The sequence below is a fragment of the Macrotis lagotis genome, chromosome X (assembly GCF_037893015.1).
Source record: "Macrotis lagotis isolate mMagLag1 chromosome X, bilby.v1.9.chrom.fasta, whole genome shotgun sequence".
In the NCBI taxonomy this organism is placed as follows: Eukaryota; Metazoa; Chordata; class Mammalia; order Peramelemorphia; family Peramelidae; genus Macrotis; species Macrotis lagotis.
Window position 1 is genome coordinate 699917999 of NC_133666.1, and position 14018 is coordinate 699932016.

The window sequence follows — 14018 nt, forward strand, 5'->3', positions numbered from 1 at the left end:
AGAGGGGGAATAGTCCAAGATATTTCACATAATAAGATTTTTTTTATTACAATGAGCTATTGCAATGATATGGAAGGGGGGAGGCAAGGGGGAATGAGGGAACCTTTGCTCTCATCAGAGATGGCTAGGAGAGGAAACAGCATATATACTCAATGGGGTATAGACATCTGGAGTAAGAAGGAGGGGGGAGCAGGGGGAAGGGGTGGGGATGTGAATAAAGGAGGAGAGGATGGACCATGGGGGGAGAGTGCTCAGATATAACACATTTTCTTTTTTACTTCTTGCAAGGGGCTGGGATTGGAAGGCCTGCCCAGGACCATGGGGCCAGGTGAATTCTGGGCCTAAGGGGAGGTAAGGGGGCTCAGGACTTCTTGGCCCCAGGACCAGGGATCTGTCTGCTGCGCCACTCAGCAACCCTACAGCAGAGTCAGAGTGGAAGGAGAGAGAAAATATAGTACATGGTAGTGGAGAAATAAGAAAGGAGTTGCGATCAGCAATGGCAACATTGGAAAAATATGGAAGTAACTTTTGTGATGGACTTATCATAAAGAACGTGATCCACCCGTGACAGAGTTGTTGGTGTTGGAACAAAGAGTGAAGCACATTTTTTGTTATTATTATTTGGGGGAGGGTGCAGGGCAAGTGGGGCTGGGTGGCCTGCCTGGGGCCACATAGCAGGGGGATCTTTGGGTGTCTGGGGCCGGATTTGGACCCAGGTGCTCCTGGCTCAAGGGCCAATGTTCTGTCTGCCACCCAGCCACCCCTACTATTATTACTATTTTATTTTAATTTTGGGTCTTTTTTTTTCTTCTTTTTGGTTTTTGTAGAGCAGTGGGGATCAGGTGGCTTGCATGTCACATGGCTGGGTGATTGTTGGGTTTACGAGGCTGGATATGGACTTGGGTGCTCGTGGCTCCAGGGCTGATGCTTCATCCATTGCGCCACCTGACCATGCCTACAATTATTACTATTATTTTTTTTAATTTTAATTTTTTTTCTCTCCCCTTTACTTTTTTCACCCAAGCAAGTCTATCTATATTCATGGCGGGGAGGGGTATTTTGTTTACTTGTAAACAAGAATATTTTATTAATGTAAAAAAAAATTTGTACAAATTGAGAATAAAAAAATAAATTTAAAAAAAGTAAAAAAAAAGAATACTTTAATTGGTGAAATCATATTGGAATGAGTGAATTTGGTACATAGCTTGAAACCATCCTTTGTAGATCTTTTAGCAAATGGAATAAAATTATTTCCCTTCCTCCCCTTCCCCAGACTTTTAAAAGATTTTTTTTTACTAAAGTCAAATACTCATTTTAGAAAAAAAAAAGTTTTGTCTTATACTCCTCCACCTCCAGGCCCCCACCTCCAAAGTGGGGGGTAACCAATCCTAACCTCCCCTCCCTTAATTTTTCCTAAAATCAAGATTTGACATATTTGGTAAAAGGTAACAATATCACTTTTCTAAAGGATTTAGCTTTTCATTGGTGAGATTTGGTTTTTGAAGTGTCTATCTACATTGTATCTTAGGGTTCCTTCCTGAAAATAAAAGTCTAGACCAGAGTTAGCAAATATGTTGCATTCCTTTTGAAGGTCTTGAGTTAAAATAATTTCGTGAATGATGGCCCAATCCAAGTTGACTGTCATCCAGCAGGAACTCTTACTCTTCAAAGGGATTATAAACACTATTAGAGGTCTTTGGTCTAAGAGAGATGGACAAATGACTATCTTTTTTAATATTCTGATAGTCTCATTAATAAAAAATGACTAAATCATCCATCTTTTGAACCTTTTTAAACATCACAGTAGCTTGAGATAGAGACAGGAGAAGACATGTATTAAGTAAATAAGATCACTACCATCATCCTGAACTTAAGTGCCTTGGGAATAGTACTGTTTCCACTAGCTGTGTCACTATGAGAGGAAAAATCATGGAAGAGAGGAACTGGTGCACTTTCCTCCTCATCACCAGCAAACTGCCACCAACAAGTACATAGGCACTGTTCCAATGAATGGTAAACCAACTGCCAGACAGAACAAGTAAGCCTAAGGGAGAGATGGAAGACACTACAACTTCCACTATCTTAATCACCAACTCCCCACAGCATCTGGTGCCAGTTCAGAGTCTAAACCCAAAAGCATTTGGAATTGAAAAGCCTCCAGTCTAGTGCCCTCAGCCATCATTTTGGGAAAAAAGCAGGGGAGATGAAGTTGGACACTCCTTCTTTAGGGACATTAAAGGAGAGGCACTGCCATTTCCTTTACACAGATAAAAATCATCTTCTGTTGTTGAACCACTTGACACTGTTAAAGACTTTAATGTCCATGACTCTCAGCTTCAAACTTTTCTCAATTTTCTGGGAATCAATAAAAAGAACCTTTAATATTCTCCCTTAGATAGCCCCATCGTACTTTTCCAACCCTATTCCACATTAGTCCTCTCTACACATTATAGGTCCATCTCTTACCTATGGAGTTTGTGTCTTGTCCTAACTGCTGCTCATTCCTGGAAAGTCATCTCTCCTTGCCTTTGTGGCTTGCAATCTTGTTTCCTTCAAGACTCAGCTCAGGGGCTCTGACCTAGTCTAAGTATTCCAGGGAACAATTTGAAAACAGGTCCAAAGTGATATAAAACCATGCATACTATTTTATCCAGGAATACTACTAGGTTTCTAACCCAAAGAGATCAAAAGAAAAAAGGAAAAGGACCTATATGTGCAAAAATATTGAGAAGCACCTCTTTTAGTAGTGGCAAAGAATTAGAAATTAAGGGAATGCCCATCAATTGTAGAATGGATGGATAAATTGTGGTATAAGATTGGGATGGAATATGATGATGCTATAAGAGAGGATGGGGGGAGGAGGTACCAAGATGGCAGAATAAAGTCAGGGACTTGCCTGAGCTCTCCCCCAAACCATTCCAAATATCTTTAATGAGTCTAACCAAATTCTAGAGTGGCAGAAGCTGCAAAAAGACCAAGTGAAATAATCTTCCAATCCAAGACAACTTGGAAAATCTGCGAGAAGGGTCTGCTACACTAGGGTGAGGAGCAGAGAGCAGCACAAGCCTTGTATGATTGAACTAGCTGTCATCCAGGAACAGCCAGTTTGGCAACTGGGTCAGTAGCTCTCTCAGGCCAGGGATTGCCAAGGACAACTTGGAATATATGCAGGAAAACTGTGGTACCTGGGTGAGCTGCACAGACCCAAGCCCAGAGGGTCAGCAGTTGCTTTTGGAGCTCTTAGCCCATGGACAGTAGGGATTGGAAGATTACAAGAGTCTCTTTGTGATCACTGAGGCAGAACTTTGTTGCTTTGCTCATACTCTATCTGGATTGCAATCTGGGGCCTCAATCCTAGGAGGAACACCTCCACAACAGAGTTTTTGGCTGAAGCAGAGCAGAGACTCTCCTCACAGTTCCAGAGCATAAGGGAATACTTTGGGTCACTCAAAGACCAGAACACAGACAAGGAATTAAGACCTTGGAAGAATTGAAAACTTGCTGGGCCCTAGAAGAATCTCCAAAAACAGTTGCAAAAACCCTCAAAAGCTTGGGACAATGCATCTTCCAGCCTGGAAGCTGAGCTGCACCTGAACAGTTAAAATCAAGTCATAGGCAGAGGGAATGAGCAAACAACAGAATCAAAAATCTGACTATAGTTACCATGGCAATACAGAAGATCAAAAAACACTCTGAAGATGATGAAGGCAAAACTACATCTAAAGCCTCCAAGAAAATTATGAATTTGATGCAGGTTATGGAAGAGCTCCCAAAGGATTTTCAAAGTCAAGTAAGGGAGACAGAGGAAAACTTTGGAAGAGAAATGAGAGGGATGCAGGAAAATCATAAAAACTGAGTCAGCAGCTTGGTGAAAGATACCTTTAATAAGAAGACCTGTTGTATGAAAAATCTAGGAGTGGAAGTACCATTTAACACTTAGCAAATCGGTTAATATGACAGAAAAGGAAAATGATACATGTTGGAGGGTATGTGGGCAAACTGGGACACTAAAGCACAGCTGGTGGAGTTGTGAAGTGATCCAACCATTCTGGAGAACAAGTTGAAAGTATGCTCAAAAGGTAATCAAATTATTACCCTTTCATCCAGCAATCCCAATACTAGGTTTGTACTAGAGATTTAAAAAAAAAAGGAAAAGGACCTATTGATACAAAAATATTTGTAAAATAAGAAATGATAAGCAGGCAAATTTCAGAACAACAGATAAGACTTAACATGCACCAATACAGAGTGAAGTGAGTAGAACCAGAATACAGTACACAGTAGCAAGATCACCTATGAATGACTTCGCTCTTTTCAGGAATACAATGATTGGACAATTCTAAAGGACTCAGAAAAACACTTAACCATATTCCAAGAAAGAAGTAATAGAGTTTGAATATAGATCAAAACATACTTTTTTAGCCTTATTTTTTTCTTTTGGTCTGTTTCTTTCACATGACTTAAAATGAAAACATGCTTTACATTGACTGCACACATATAATCCACATCAAATTCCTTACTGTCCTGGGGGGGGGAGGGTGAAGGGAGGGAAAAAATTTGGAACTCAAAATAAATGTTTAAAATTGTCTTTACATGTAATTGGGGGAAAATACTATATAAATGACCAGAAAGGATAATGATCATTGTTGGAAGGGTTGTGGGAAATCTGGGACACTAGTACACTGTTGGTGGAGCTGTAAACTCATCCAACCTTTCTGGAGAGCAATTTAGAACTATGCCCAAGGGCAACAAAAATGTGCATACTGTTTGACCCAGCAATACCACTACTGGGTCTATACCCTGAAGAGATGATGAAAAAGGGTAAAACATCACTTGGTACAAAAATATTCATAGCAACCTTGTTTGTGGTGGCAAAGAATTGGAAATCAAGTAAATGTCTTTCAACTGGGGAATGGCTTAGCAAACTGGTATATGCATTTCATGGAACACTACTGTTCTATCAGAAACCAGGAGGGATGGGATTTCAGGGAAGCCTGGAGGGATTTGCGTGAACTGATGCTGAGCGAGATGAGTAGAACCAGAAAAACATTGTACACCCTAACAGCAACATGAGGGTGATGATCAACCCTGATGGACTTGCTCATTCCATCAGGGCAACAATTTGGGGCTGTCTGCAATAGAGAATACTGTCTGTATCCAGAGAAAAAACTGTGGAGTTTGAACAAAGACCAAGGACTGTCATCTTTAATTTAGGGGAAAAAAAGACAGATATCTTATTGTCTGATCTTGTTATCTCGTATACTTTTTGTTTCTCCCTTAAGGATACGATTTCTCTCTCATCACACTCAATTTGGATCAATGTATACCATAGAAACAATGTAAAGATTGGCAAATTGACTTCTGTGGGGGATGGGGGAGGGAAGTAAGATCAGGGGAAAATTGTAAAACTCAAAATAAAATCTTTATAATTCAAAAAAAATACTATATAAAATAATTCACAATTTTACATAAATTATCTCAAGATTGAAAAAAATGGTTCATGGAACAAGCCTAACCACAAGTTCCTAGAGGCACTTCAGTACTGACCACTTTCCAAGATGCTCTTAACCCATTCCTAAGTACTCAAGTAATTACTAAATTATTCTAATTGCACCTAAGTATATCATTGTCTCCTCTCTATCTAACTTTCATGTTGAAAGCATGATAATCAGAAAGTTATGTGTCCTGGCTGAAGGATTACAGTATTTATTTTATTGATAGTCTTTTTACTCTTTGGACACATTTTCCACTCACCACTTTCTCTCTCCTCCCCAATAGAGTTCCCTTGTAACAACAGAATAAGAAAAATAAGGCAACATTGGTTCCTAGTGAAAGCATAGGCCTCCTCTGCATTTCTAGTCAATGACCCCTCTCCTGCGGAAAAATAATTCATCATCATAAATTGAAGGGTTTTCCACATGCACTACATTTCCTGGATCCTTTCCAATATTAAATGAACTTAACGAACTCTCTTCCAGACAAATGTATTGCCTCAATGATTATATTAATGAAATTTCTTTCCATCATGAATTTGAGAATGTTGAGAAAGTGCTATGATCTGGAGGAATACTTTCCTACATTAATTACATTTGTAAGATTTCTGTCTGGCATGTATTCTCTTATGGGATGAAAAACCTGCACCACTGGTGAAGGATTTTCCACATTCAGTGCATTCATATGATTTCTCTTTAGTATGAATAGTAACATGACGAGTAAGATCAGACTTCTGAGAGAATGCCTTCCCACATTCACTGCACTCATAAGGTTTTATTCCTGTATGAATTCTCTGGTGTGCAGAAAGTTTAGAGTTTGTTGGGAATGTCTTTCCACATTCATTGCATTCAAAGGGTTTTTCTCCACTATGAATAATACTGTGATGAGTGAGAATAAACCTGTGAGAGAAAGACTTCCCACAAACATTGCACTGATGAGGTTTTATTCCTGTATGAGTTCTCTGGTGCAAAGAAAGATTATTGTGTGATACAAATGTCTTCCCACATTCATTGCATTGATGAGGTTTCTTTTCAGTATGAGTTTTTTGATGTAGAGCCAGTGCTGTGCTCCAGGGAAAGGCTTTCTCACAATCAGTGCATTTAAAAGGTTCTTCTCCAGTATGTATCCTATAATGTCTTATAAGATGGGCCTTTTGGCAGAAGGCCTTTCCACATTCATTACATTTGAAAGGTTTCTCCCCAGTATGAATTCTGTAATGTTGTGTAAGTTTTATCTTCTGTGGGAAAGTCTTTCCACATTCACTACATTTATAATACTTGTCTTCATTCTGAATACTGGTTTGTGGAAAAAGATCTGCTTTCTGCCAGAATGTCTTTTCACAGTTAGGTGATTCATAATACTTTTTTCCTGGATCAGTTTGCTGATATAGATCCCATTCATTGTTTGTTGTTTCATCAAATTTCTCTTCATTATGAATCCCATTACTGAAGATTTCCTGGCTTTTGTTAACCTCAAGATATTCCTTCTGTGAAGAGACTTGATTACACTGTCTTTGGTTCGACTTCATGGTGAAGCTTCTTCTTGGTTTATCACCTTTTTGGAGATTCAATTCTACAGATTCTCCCTGTTGTGGAAAAAGGACTGGCTCTGGGCTAGAGGTCTGGCTGAACTTTCTGCAATCAGAGCCTCTGACTTCATTGGTAGGTTCTGTTTGGGTTACTTTACCTTGCCTAGAATCTGTCTCCTCTTTGTTCTGTTCTTTCTTTAACCTGCCATAATACTCCCAGGCTTTCCCCATCTTGGAAATGCATGGGTCATCACATGAGGGTATTTGCTGGGGTAAGTCTTCCACAGATATACTCAACTTTGGAGTTGACTCCTTAGTCTGAGGTCTGGTGTCCCAATCTGAAAGAAAAAAATGTAAATATGCTTTTTCCTTTTTTTTTTTTTTTTTGCCTATGCCTCACTTTCTCCAATATCCTGGCCATATAAGTAATGTCCATCTTGATTTCACTTGAATTAAAATCAGTTCTTCTGTTTTATTAAAGTTCTTTGCAATCACCAGGCTAATGCCAAAACTGATGCAATTACATCCAAAGCAAAATCAATGGAAACACAAAAGACTGTTGGCTTCCCTAAACCAATAAGAATAATATAATTTGGAGTATTTTTCTTTCATGGAAAATTATTCATTTGACTATCACACACTTGGGAGAATCATCAGAGTGTAATCAACAGATCTAAGAGAAGGACATTATATGTAGAATTTAACCGCTGGTTGCTTTCCAAAAGATAAAAACAATTCAAGGATACACCCACAGGAGAGCAGTGTTCCTTCATTTTGAAAGCACCAAAAGAATCTGATCTACCCATACCAGCTGAATTTGGTATAAAAGGTGCAAACAAGTCAGAGGAGTTGGGGAGAAACCATCTGTAAGATCCATGTCTGGGAGGAGAATGCATGATCCCAAAATGTCACAGATGGGCCCATTTTCAGGGGGTGTGTGCTCACAGATAAGTGCTCACCTAAGCAATAGAGTGACACAGATTCAACAGCCTGACACTCACTTGCTCACCTGGCCATATGACTCTTAGAACACTACCTGTAGGAATCCCATCTGCTTCCCCTGCCTTCAGCTGAGAGATCACATCCACATTGGAATCTGCAAGGCATGAGAAAAAGAAAAGTGATGCAGAGAAAGGGATACCTCAGAGTCTGAGTCACACAGTTCCCTAGGGGTCAGCAAGGAAGTCCAGGGAGTCTGGAGGCTGTAGATGACCATGGAGAAAACATATGGAGTGTGTTCGGTTTCAGTACTAAGATATCTTGAACTTGCAATAATTCAGAACTGCCTTGGGACTTTAGAAAGCTTCCCTGGTCTGAGGGGAAAAAAGCTGGACAAAACAAAAGTCCTTCACCTGGGTCCAGGGAGCACAAGCACCCTATATTTTGGCCTCCCTGTGATTAGCACATGTTTGCCATTTTTTTTTTTTGAAGTCAAAGCATCAATGTTAACACTAAACCAACCCCGGGCAAAAGGAAGCAAATAACCTTTCAGGAGCAGATCCTGAGTCCCCACAGGAGCCATCCTTACTTAGGCAGACCAGGTTCCTGTAGTTCTCCAGCATCACCTCCCAGTAAAGCTCCTTTTGAGAAGGGTCCAGGTAGCCCCACTCCTCCCAGGTGAAATCCACAGCCACATCCTTGAATGTCATTGATTCCTGAAACAAATAAAACTGCGATCATTCAGTGACTACACCAGAAGCAGGAATTATAAGTGCTGATTCTTACTATATTCTATCTATCTTCAAGTTTTAAAGTGTTCAAAGTCAAATCTTTAGGAGTATTTACTAAATGCCTAAGGTTGTACCAGATTCTGAATCATGTAAGAAAATAACAATCCTTGTCAAGTCAGAGCATTTGGGGAGGGTCTACCTTTGTCAGGATCTGAAGTTAGCCCTGAGGATACAAAGAAGGACAAAAATAGCCCATGCCCTCAAGGCACTCACAGTCTCCAGACAAACAAGGTCTGGACAACACTTTCCTCACAATTTTTTTGGGAAGGCCAGTATTCCTCATCCCTACTTTACAGATGAAGAAACTGAGGCCAAGAAGGTTTCCTGGATGGCTCAGGTTCACACAATCATGATCAGATCTGTGGCTCCCATCCCTTGTCTCCAGTTCCTGTCCAAAGCTCTCCCCAGCAGACCATGATGCCGCCTACTCCACAGTTCTGGTTCCCTTTGGAAGTCTTCTCCCAAAGGCAGCAGAATCAAACAAGAGACCTTTGTGAAGGGCTGAGTGCCAGGCACTGAGTTACATGATGGAGATGCAAGAAGAAGCAAAACCAGTTCTGAATGGAGCAGGCAAGACACTGGTAGGTGAGGGGGCAGGAGTGGACTTCTGTAAGAGGTCAGGCTTGAGCTAAATATTGACAGAATATGCCAGTGGGAGTAGAAAAGCATTTCAGGAAGGGAGGGGAAGCAAAGGCAGAGAGAGAGAGAGAGAGAGAGAGAGAGAGAGAGAGAGAGAGAGAGAGAGAGAGAGAGAGATGGGGGAGGGGGTGGTCATATGTGAGGAAGAGAAAACAGGCCAGTCTGGCTGGACCACAGGGAGCCGGAGGAGCTTAACTAAGACAAGGGAAAGGGAAGAAATGAGGATTTTATCTTTGATTCTAGAAAAAAACAGGGAGACACTGGAGTTTACTGAGGAGCAGTGGGGTGGCAATTGGAACTGTAACAGGGAAATCACTTTAGTAACTTGTCTAGAATTAACTAGTGGGGAGAAATGTGAAGGAGGAAACCCAAATGGGGAAGGCTGTTAATAAAGTTGAAGTGAGAGAGAAGGTCACGTGGAAGGCCTATCTTCTACACTTAAGGGTGCGTTTTTTAAAAACCATATAGTACCTTTCTCATTCATGAAAGTCCAGCATGGTCCCTGAAAGGAATCCAGAACCTTGGCCCTTACATAATCATTGGGACAATTCCTCCTCAAAATAAGGCTAAATTAGCTGGTCATGTTTCTTAAATATCACTTCTCTACCTTCAAAATTTTATTTAATCAGCATTCCAAAAAAGCCTCTATAAATGTATTTTTGCTGGGATCAGATTTCAGGACCCCCAAAACAACTTTCCAGCATAAGAAGTGAGGGGAAAATGATGGGGTGAAACTTAATGTGAACTTCAAATGAAAAAATAAGCAAACATAGTGGAAAACATTTGTTCTACTTAACATACCAGGAGAAGGGAAGTCAGAAAAATTCTATCCTAAGAGCAAGAAAATGCTAGTGCGTGTAAAATGAAATAGTTTCAATTTTAAAAAAGATATTAACTTTAGTAGGTGAGTGCAGGAGGTACTGGAGTGGGGAGAGACTGAAGAGCAGGTACTGGTAAGAGTGCAGGTGCAGGTGATCAGGGTCTGCTCTAGCAGGGGATGACTGGGTCCCTGATCTCATATGTGGTCCAAGAGAGGGAGCATTCATAGGGAATGATGGAGGTGCCAGTCTGGGTGACCTGGAGGATGGGGGTCTCCTCTATGGGAAGAGCCAGGTCCAGAAACAGGGAGGGTTTGGGAAAAATACTATGTTATCTTGGAATATGGTGAGCTGAAGATTCCTATGGGACATCCAGTTTAAAACATCCTATTTTCATAGTTGTAGATTCAGGATTGGAATCCATGGCATGGGATAATGAGAGAGCTTGGAGAGAGAGGGGTCAGGTCAGAATCTTGGACCAGCCCCTGAGACAGAAGGCATGACATGGATGATGAGCCTGCCAAGGAGACAAAGAAGGAAGGAGAGATCAGACAGGAAAACGTGGGAACCTAGAGGGGGAGGTCATGAAGCTGTGCTGGGGAAGAGAGGATAAGGCCTGAGAGCAGGCCACTCACTATGTGTGGACATTTGGGGAGGGAGTCAGCAGTGACTATGGGGAGGAGTAAAGTCTCCCAGGAGATGCCGCCTTTCAGGGTTGCCCCAGGTACTGAGTCAAGTCAGGTGAACCATCATTTATGAAGTACATGCTGGATGCCAGGTCTGGTGACAGGCTCTGAGGTGATGCCCTCGAGGAGCTCATGGAGTCTAAGGGGAGACGACCTACAAACAGTGTTATATAAAAGTGAGATGGAGAAAGGCTGGGTCCATGGATGGGGGTAGTTTGATAAGGGGGGTGGGGCTGAATTGGCAGTAAGGGGGATCAGTGAAATCTCCTGAGAGAAGAGGGATTAGAAGGCCCAGAAGGAAACCAGGGACCCTCCCAGGTTGCCTCCCACCTGCTCCCTGGAGATCTGGGGTGCATCTGATCATGCTTGTCTCCCCTACTTCAGAAGGGTGGGGTCTGGCCCAAAGAAAGGCCTCAACGCACTGGGACTTGGTGACCCCTTGACTGCCTGACCCCAGAGAACTCTGGAGGGAGGGCCTGCCTGGGCTCCCAGGTGGGGGGCACTTTGCTGCTTACCTGGGGGCATTTTGGGGGGGACAACCTGGGGCCCATTTTTCGCTCCTTCCTGCTCCTAGATCTGGTCTGCATGTTTCTAGAAAGGAAGAAGGGGCATGAGAGGGTGGGTCCTGCCTCCCTCCCAGCTCCAAGGCCTCACGGGGACCCCAAGAGGAGCTCATCTCCTTCCAGGACTTGGGTCAACTCGTCGTGCATTTATCCAGCGCCTGCTGTATGCGCCCTGCCTTCGAGGTCTTGGAGATGTCCAGGAGAGGCCCGGCCCCGGCAGCGCCGAGTCTCGGGGGGCCGGGGCCCCTGGAGGGAGGAGGGGCCACAGGGTCCTGGGGCAGGGGGCGCGGCAGTGGGAGCCCCAGGAAGCCCAGGCCGTGATTGGGGGTTTGGGGAGCGGGATGGGGGAGAAAACACAAGGGGAGAAGAGGGGGCACATGTGGGAAGGGCTGGAGGGAGACGGGGGAGGAGCAGCCCCGCCGCCCCCTAGGAGCCTTCGGCAGGGAGGGGCAGGGTCTCGGGGGTCCCCCAGCCCCCCGCTTACCAGCCAGAGACCACCGCGAGACCAAGAGTTAGGAAGAGGCTCGGGGATCCGGGCCGAGAAGCCGAAGGAGACTTCCGTGTCTGCGCAGACGCTCCTTCCGGTCCCCTCAGAGAAGGCGCGCCCATTGGCTAGCAGGGGAGGGGGCGGAGCTCACGCCGGGTTCCAAGCGCCAGGAGAAGGAAGCGGCTTTTGATTCGCCACGCCCTCCCCGTGACGCGGGAGCTCAGCCAATCCGAGGCGCCGCCCTGGCCCTGCCCCCGGCCGCTGCCTTCTTCCCCGCCCCCTCCCCACGTAGGGCCTCGGCTCCCGGCCGGATGCTGCGAGGTGCCGGGCGGCTCCCGAGAGGCCCGAGGCCCGGGCCCGGGTCCTGGGCGGCGTCGGCCCCGGGTCCTGTGCGCCGTCTGCCCCGGGCCCTGGGCGGCGTCGGCCCCGGGTCCTGGGCGGCGTCGGCCCCGGGCCCTGGGCGGTGTCGGCCCCTGCGGCGCCAGCCGTGCCACGTCCTTTCCTTGTGGGCCGGGCCGGGCAGGAGCCCCCCGCGGGGCCCCGGGTCGGGAGGACCGGAGTGGGAACCGGGCCTCAGACACTTAGGCATGTGCTTGTCTGTGTGAGCTCGGCCAAGTCCCTGCACCCCGCTGCCTTGCGAAAATAAAAGAATACCGTAGGATGCTTTACGGTCAATAACTTAGTTTTCTCAGCAAGACAATGACCCAGGCCAATTCTGGAGCACTGTCCGCCTCCAGAGAAAGAACCAGCGGAGTCCGAGTGCAGAACAAAGATGCTTTTTAAAACTTTTTTTATCTGTGTTTTCTTTCACAGCAAAACTTAGAGGGAGGTGTATTTTGCATGACCACAAATGTATAACCTCTGTCAAACTGCTCGTCTTTTCAATGGGGGCTGGAGGGATGGAATTTGGAACCAAAAATTTGAAAAAATGAATGTTAAAATTGTTTTTACATATCGTTAAGGACAAAATAAAATATGAGATTTCAAAATAAAACAAGTGTTCATTTTGGATCAACCTAGAGAGATGTATTGGTATAAAACTGAGATCTTAGGATGAATAAATATACATTACGCTTTGAGTGCCAGATCATATATCTTCTAAGGAAACTCTATGTAGGCCAGGGAGCAGCAGTCTTAGAACTCAACAAAGAACAACTGATTGGTTTAAGATCTGAAAAAGGTGTGCACAACACTATGTATTCTCACCTTATCCATATATGCCGAATATATGATGCAAAATTCCAGACTGGATGAATCTAAAGTTGGAATTAGGGTTGCCAGGAGAAAAGAAAATGAAGAATTATGGTGCTTCTTGATGAGGATAAAAGAATTAAGTATAACAACTAGCTTAAAGCTTAACCTAAAAATCAAAACAAAACCAAAACTAAGATCTTGCCAACCGATCCCTTCATTTCCTAGCAATCGGAGAAAAGAAATGGAAGGAGCTTCAGATTTTATATCTTAGGGACAAAGATCATTGCAGATGATCAGTGTAGCCATAAAATTAAAAGACATTTGTTCCCTATGGTAAATCTGGACAGCATATTAAAAAGTAGAGGCAACCCCTTGTCAGCTCTGGTTTTTCCAGTAGCACTGGATGGCTCTGAGGGTCAGACTGTAAGAAAAGCTGATGGCCTCAGAATCAAAGTTTTTGAATTGTGTTGCTGGAGAAGACTACTGAGTGTACCTTGGACAGCTCAATGGAAAAGACTGATGTTGGGAAAAATTGAGACTAAAAGAAAATGAGGATAATAAAGATGAAATGGATGGGTAATATCATGGAAACAATGAACATGAGCTTGGACAGACTTTGGAAGTCAGTGGAGGAGATGGTTGACTGTTGCTCTTTATTCTTCAAGAGGACCAAAAGATATTATTATATTAGAATCTGACTGTGGCTGATCAGATCAATATGGCCTCATAATGCTTTCCTGCAGGCATAAAATAGTCCTGGTGAACACCTGGTGAACACTCTAAACTTGCACATCTCATGTTTCCTTTGGGCTACTCCAGTTCTGCTTTGTTCTGCTCATTCAGCACAACACCTTCTTTGGTGAGGGCACACCATTTTGTG

The 14018-nt window shown here is 43.7% G+C and overlaps 1 protein-coding gene and 1 pseudogene across 4 annotated transcripts; both read right to left on the reverse strand.

The window, feature by feature from the left end:
* Nucleotides 1-14018, reverse strand: part of LOC141499640 (vomeronasal type-2 receptor 26-like) — an 841716-nt pseudogene that overhangs the window by 712056 nt on the left and 115642 nt on the right.
* On the reverse strand, nt 1403-12018 carry LOC141497135 (uncharacterized). Of its 4 annotated transcripts, XM_074199773.1 has the most exons (6): nt 11942-12018; nt 11410-11485; nt 10844-11048; nt 8550-8676; nt 8031-8117; nt 1403-7359 (listed from the first exon to the last, which is right to left on the reverse strand). In XM_074199773.1, exons 4-6 carry the CDS (start codon nt 8668-8670, stop codon nt 6080-6082), a joined length of 1488 nt encoding a protein of 495 aa, XP_074055874.1. In that variant the 5' UTR covers nt 8671-8676; nt 10844-11048; nt 11410-11485; nt 11942-12018; the 3' UTR covers nt 1403-6079. The 4 variants fall into 4 exon arrangements, with proteins under 4 accessions (XP_074055874.1, XP_074055873.1, XP_074055875.1 ...); XM_074199772.1 differs by lacking the exon at nt 10844-11048; XM_074199774.1 differs by lacking the exons at nt 10844-11048; nt 11410-11485 and having other exon boundaries at nt 11942-12012.

Bases quoted from the DNA above. Each gene is read 5' to 3' on its own strand.
- LOC141497135 (XM_074199772.1), bottom strand. From the start codon at position 11,481: ATGCAGACCAGATCTAGGAGCAGGAAGGAGCGAAAAATGGGCCCCAGG. The intron at 8,677-11,409 runs GTAAGCAGCAAA...TATTTGTTTCAG, and splicing joins CCCCCCCAAAATGCCCCCAG to GAATCAATGACATTCAAGGA. The intron at 8,118-8,549 runs GTAAGGATGGCT...CATGCCTTGCAG, and splicing joins CAGGAACCTGGTCTGCCTAA to ATTCCAATGTGGATGTGATC.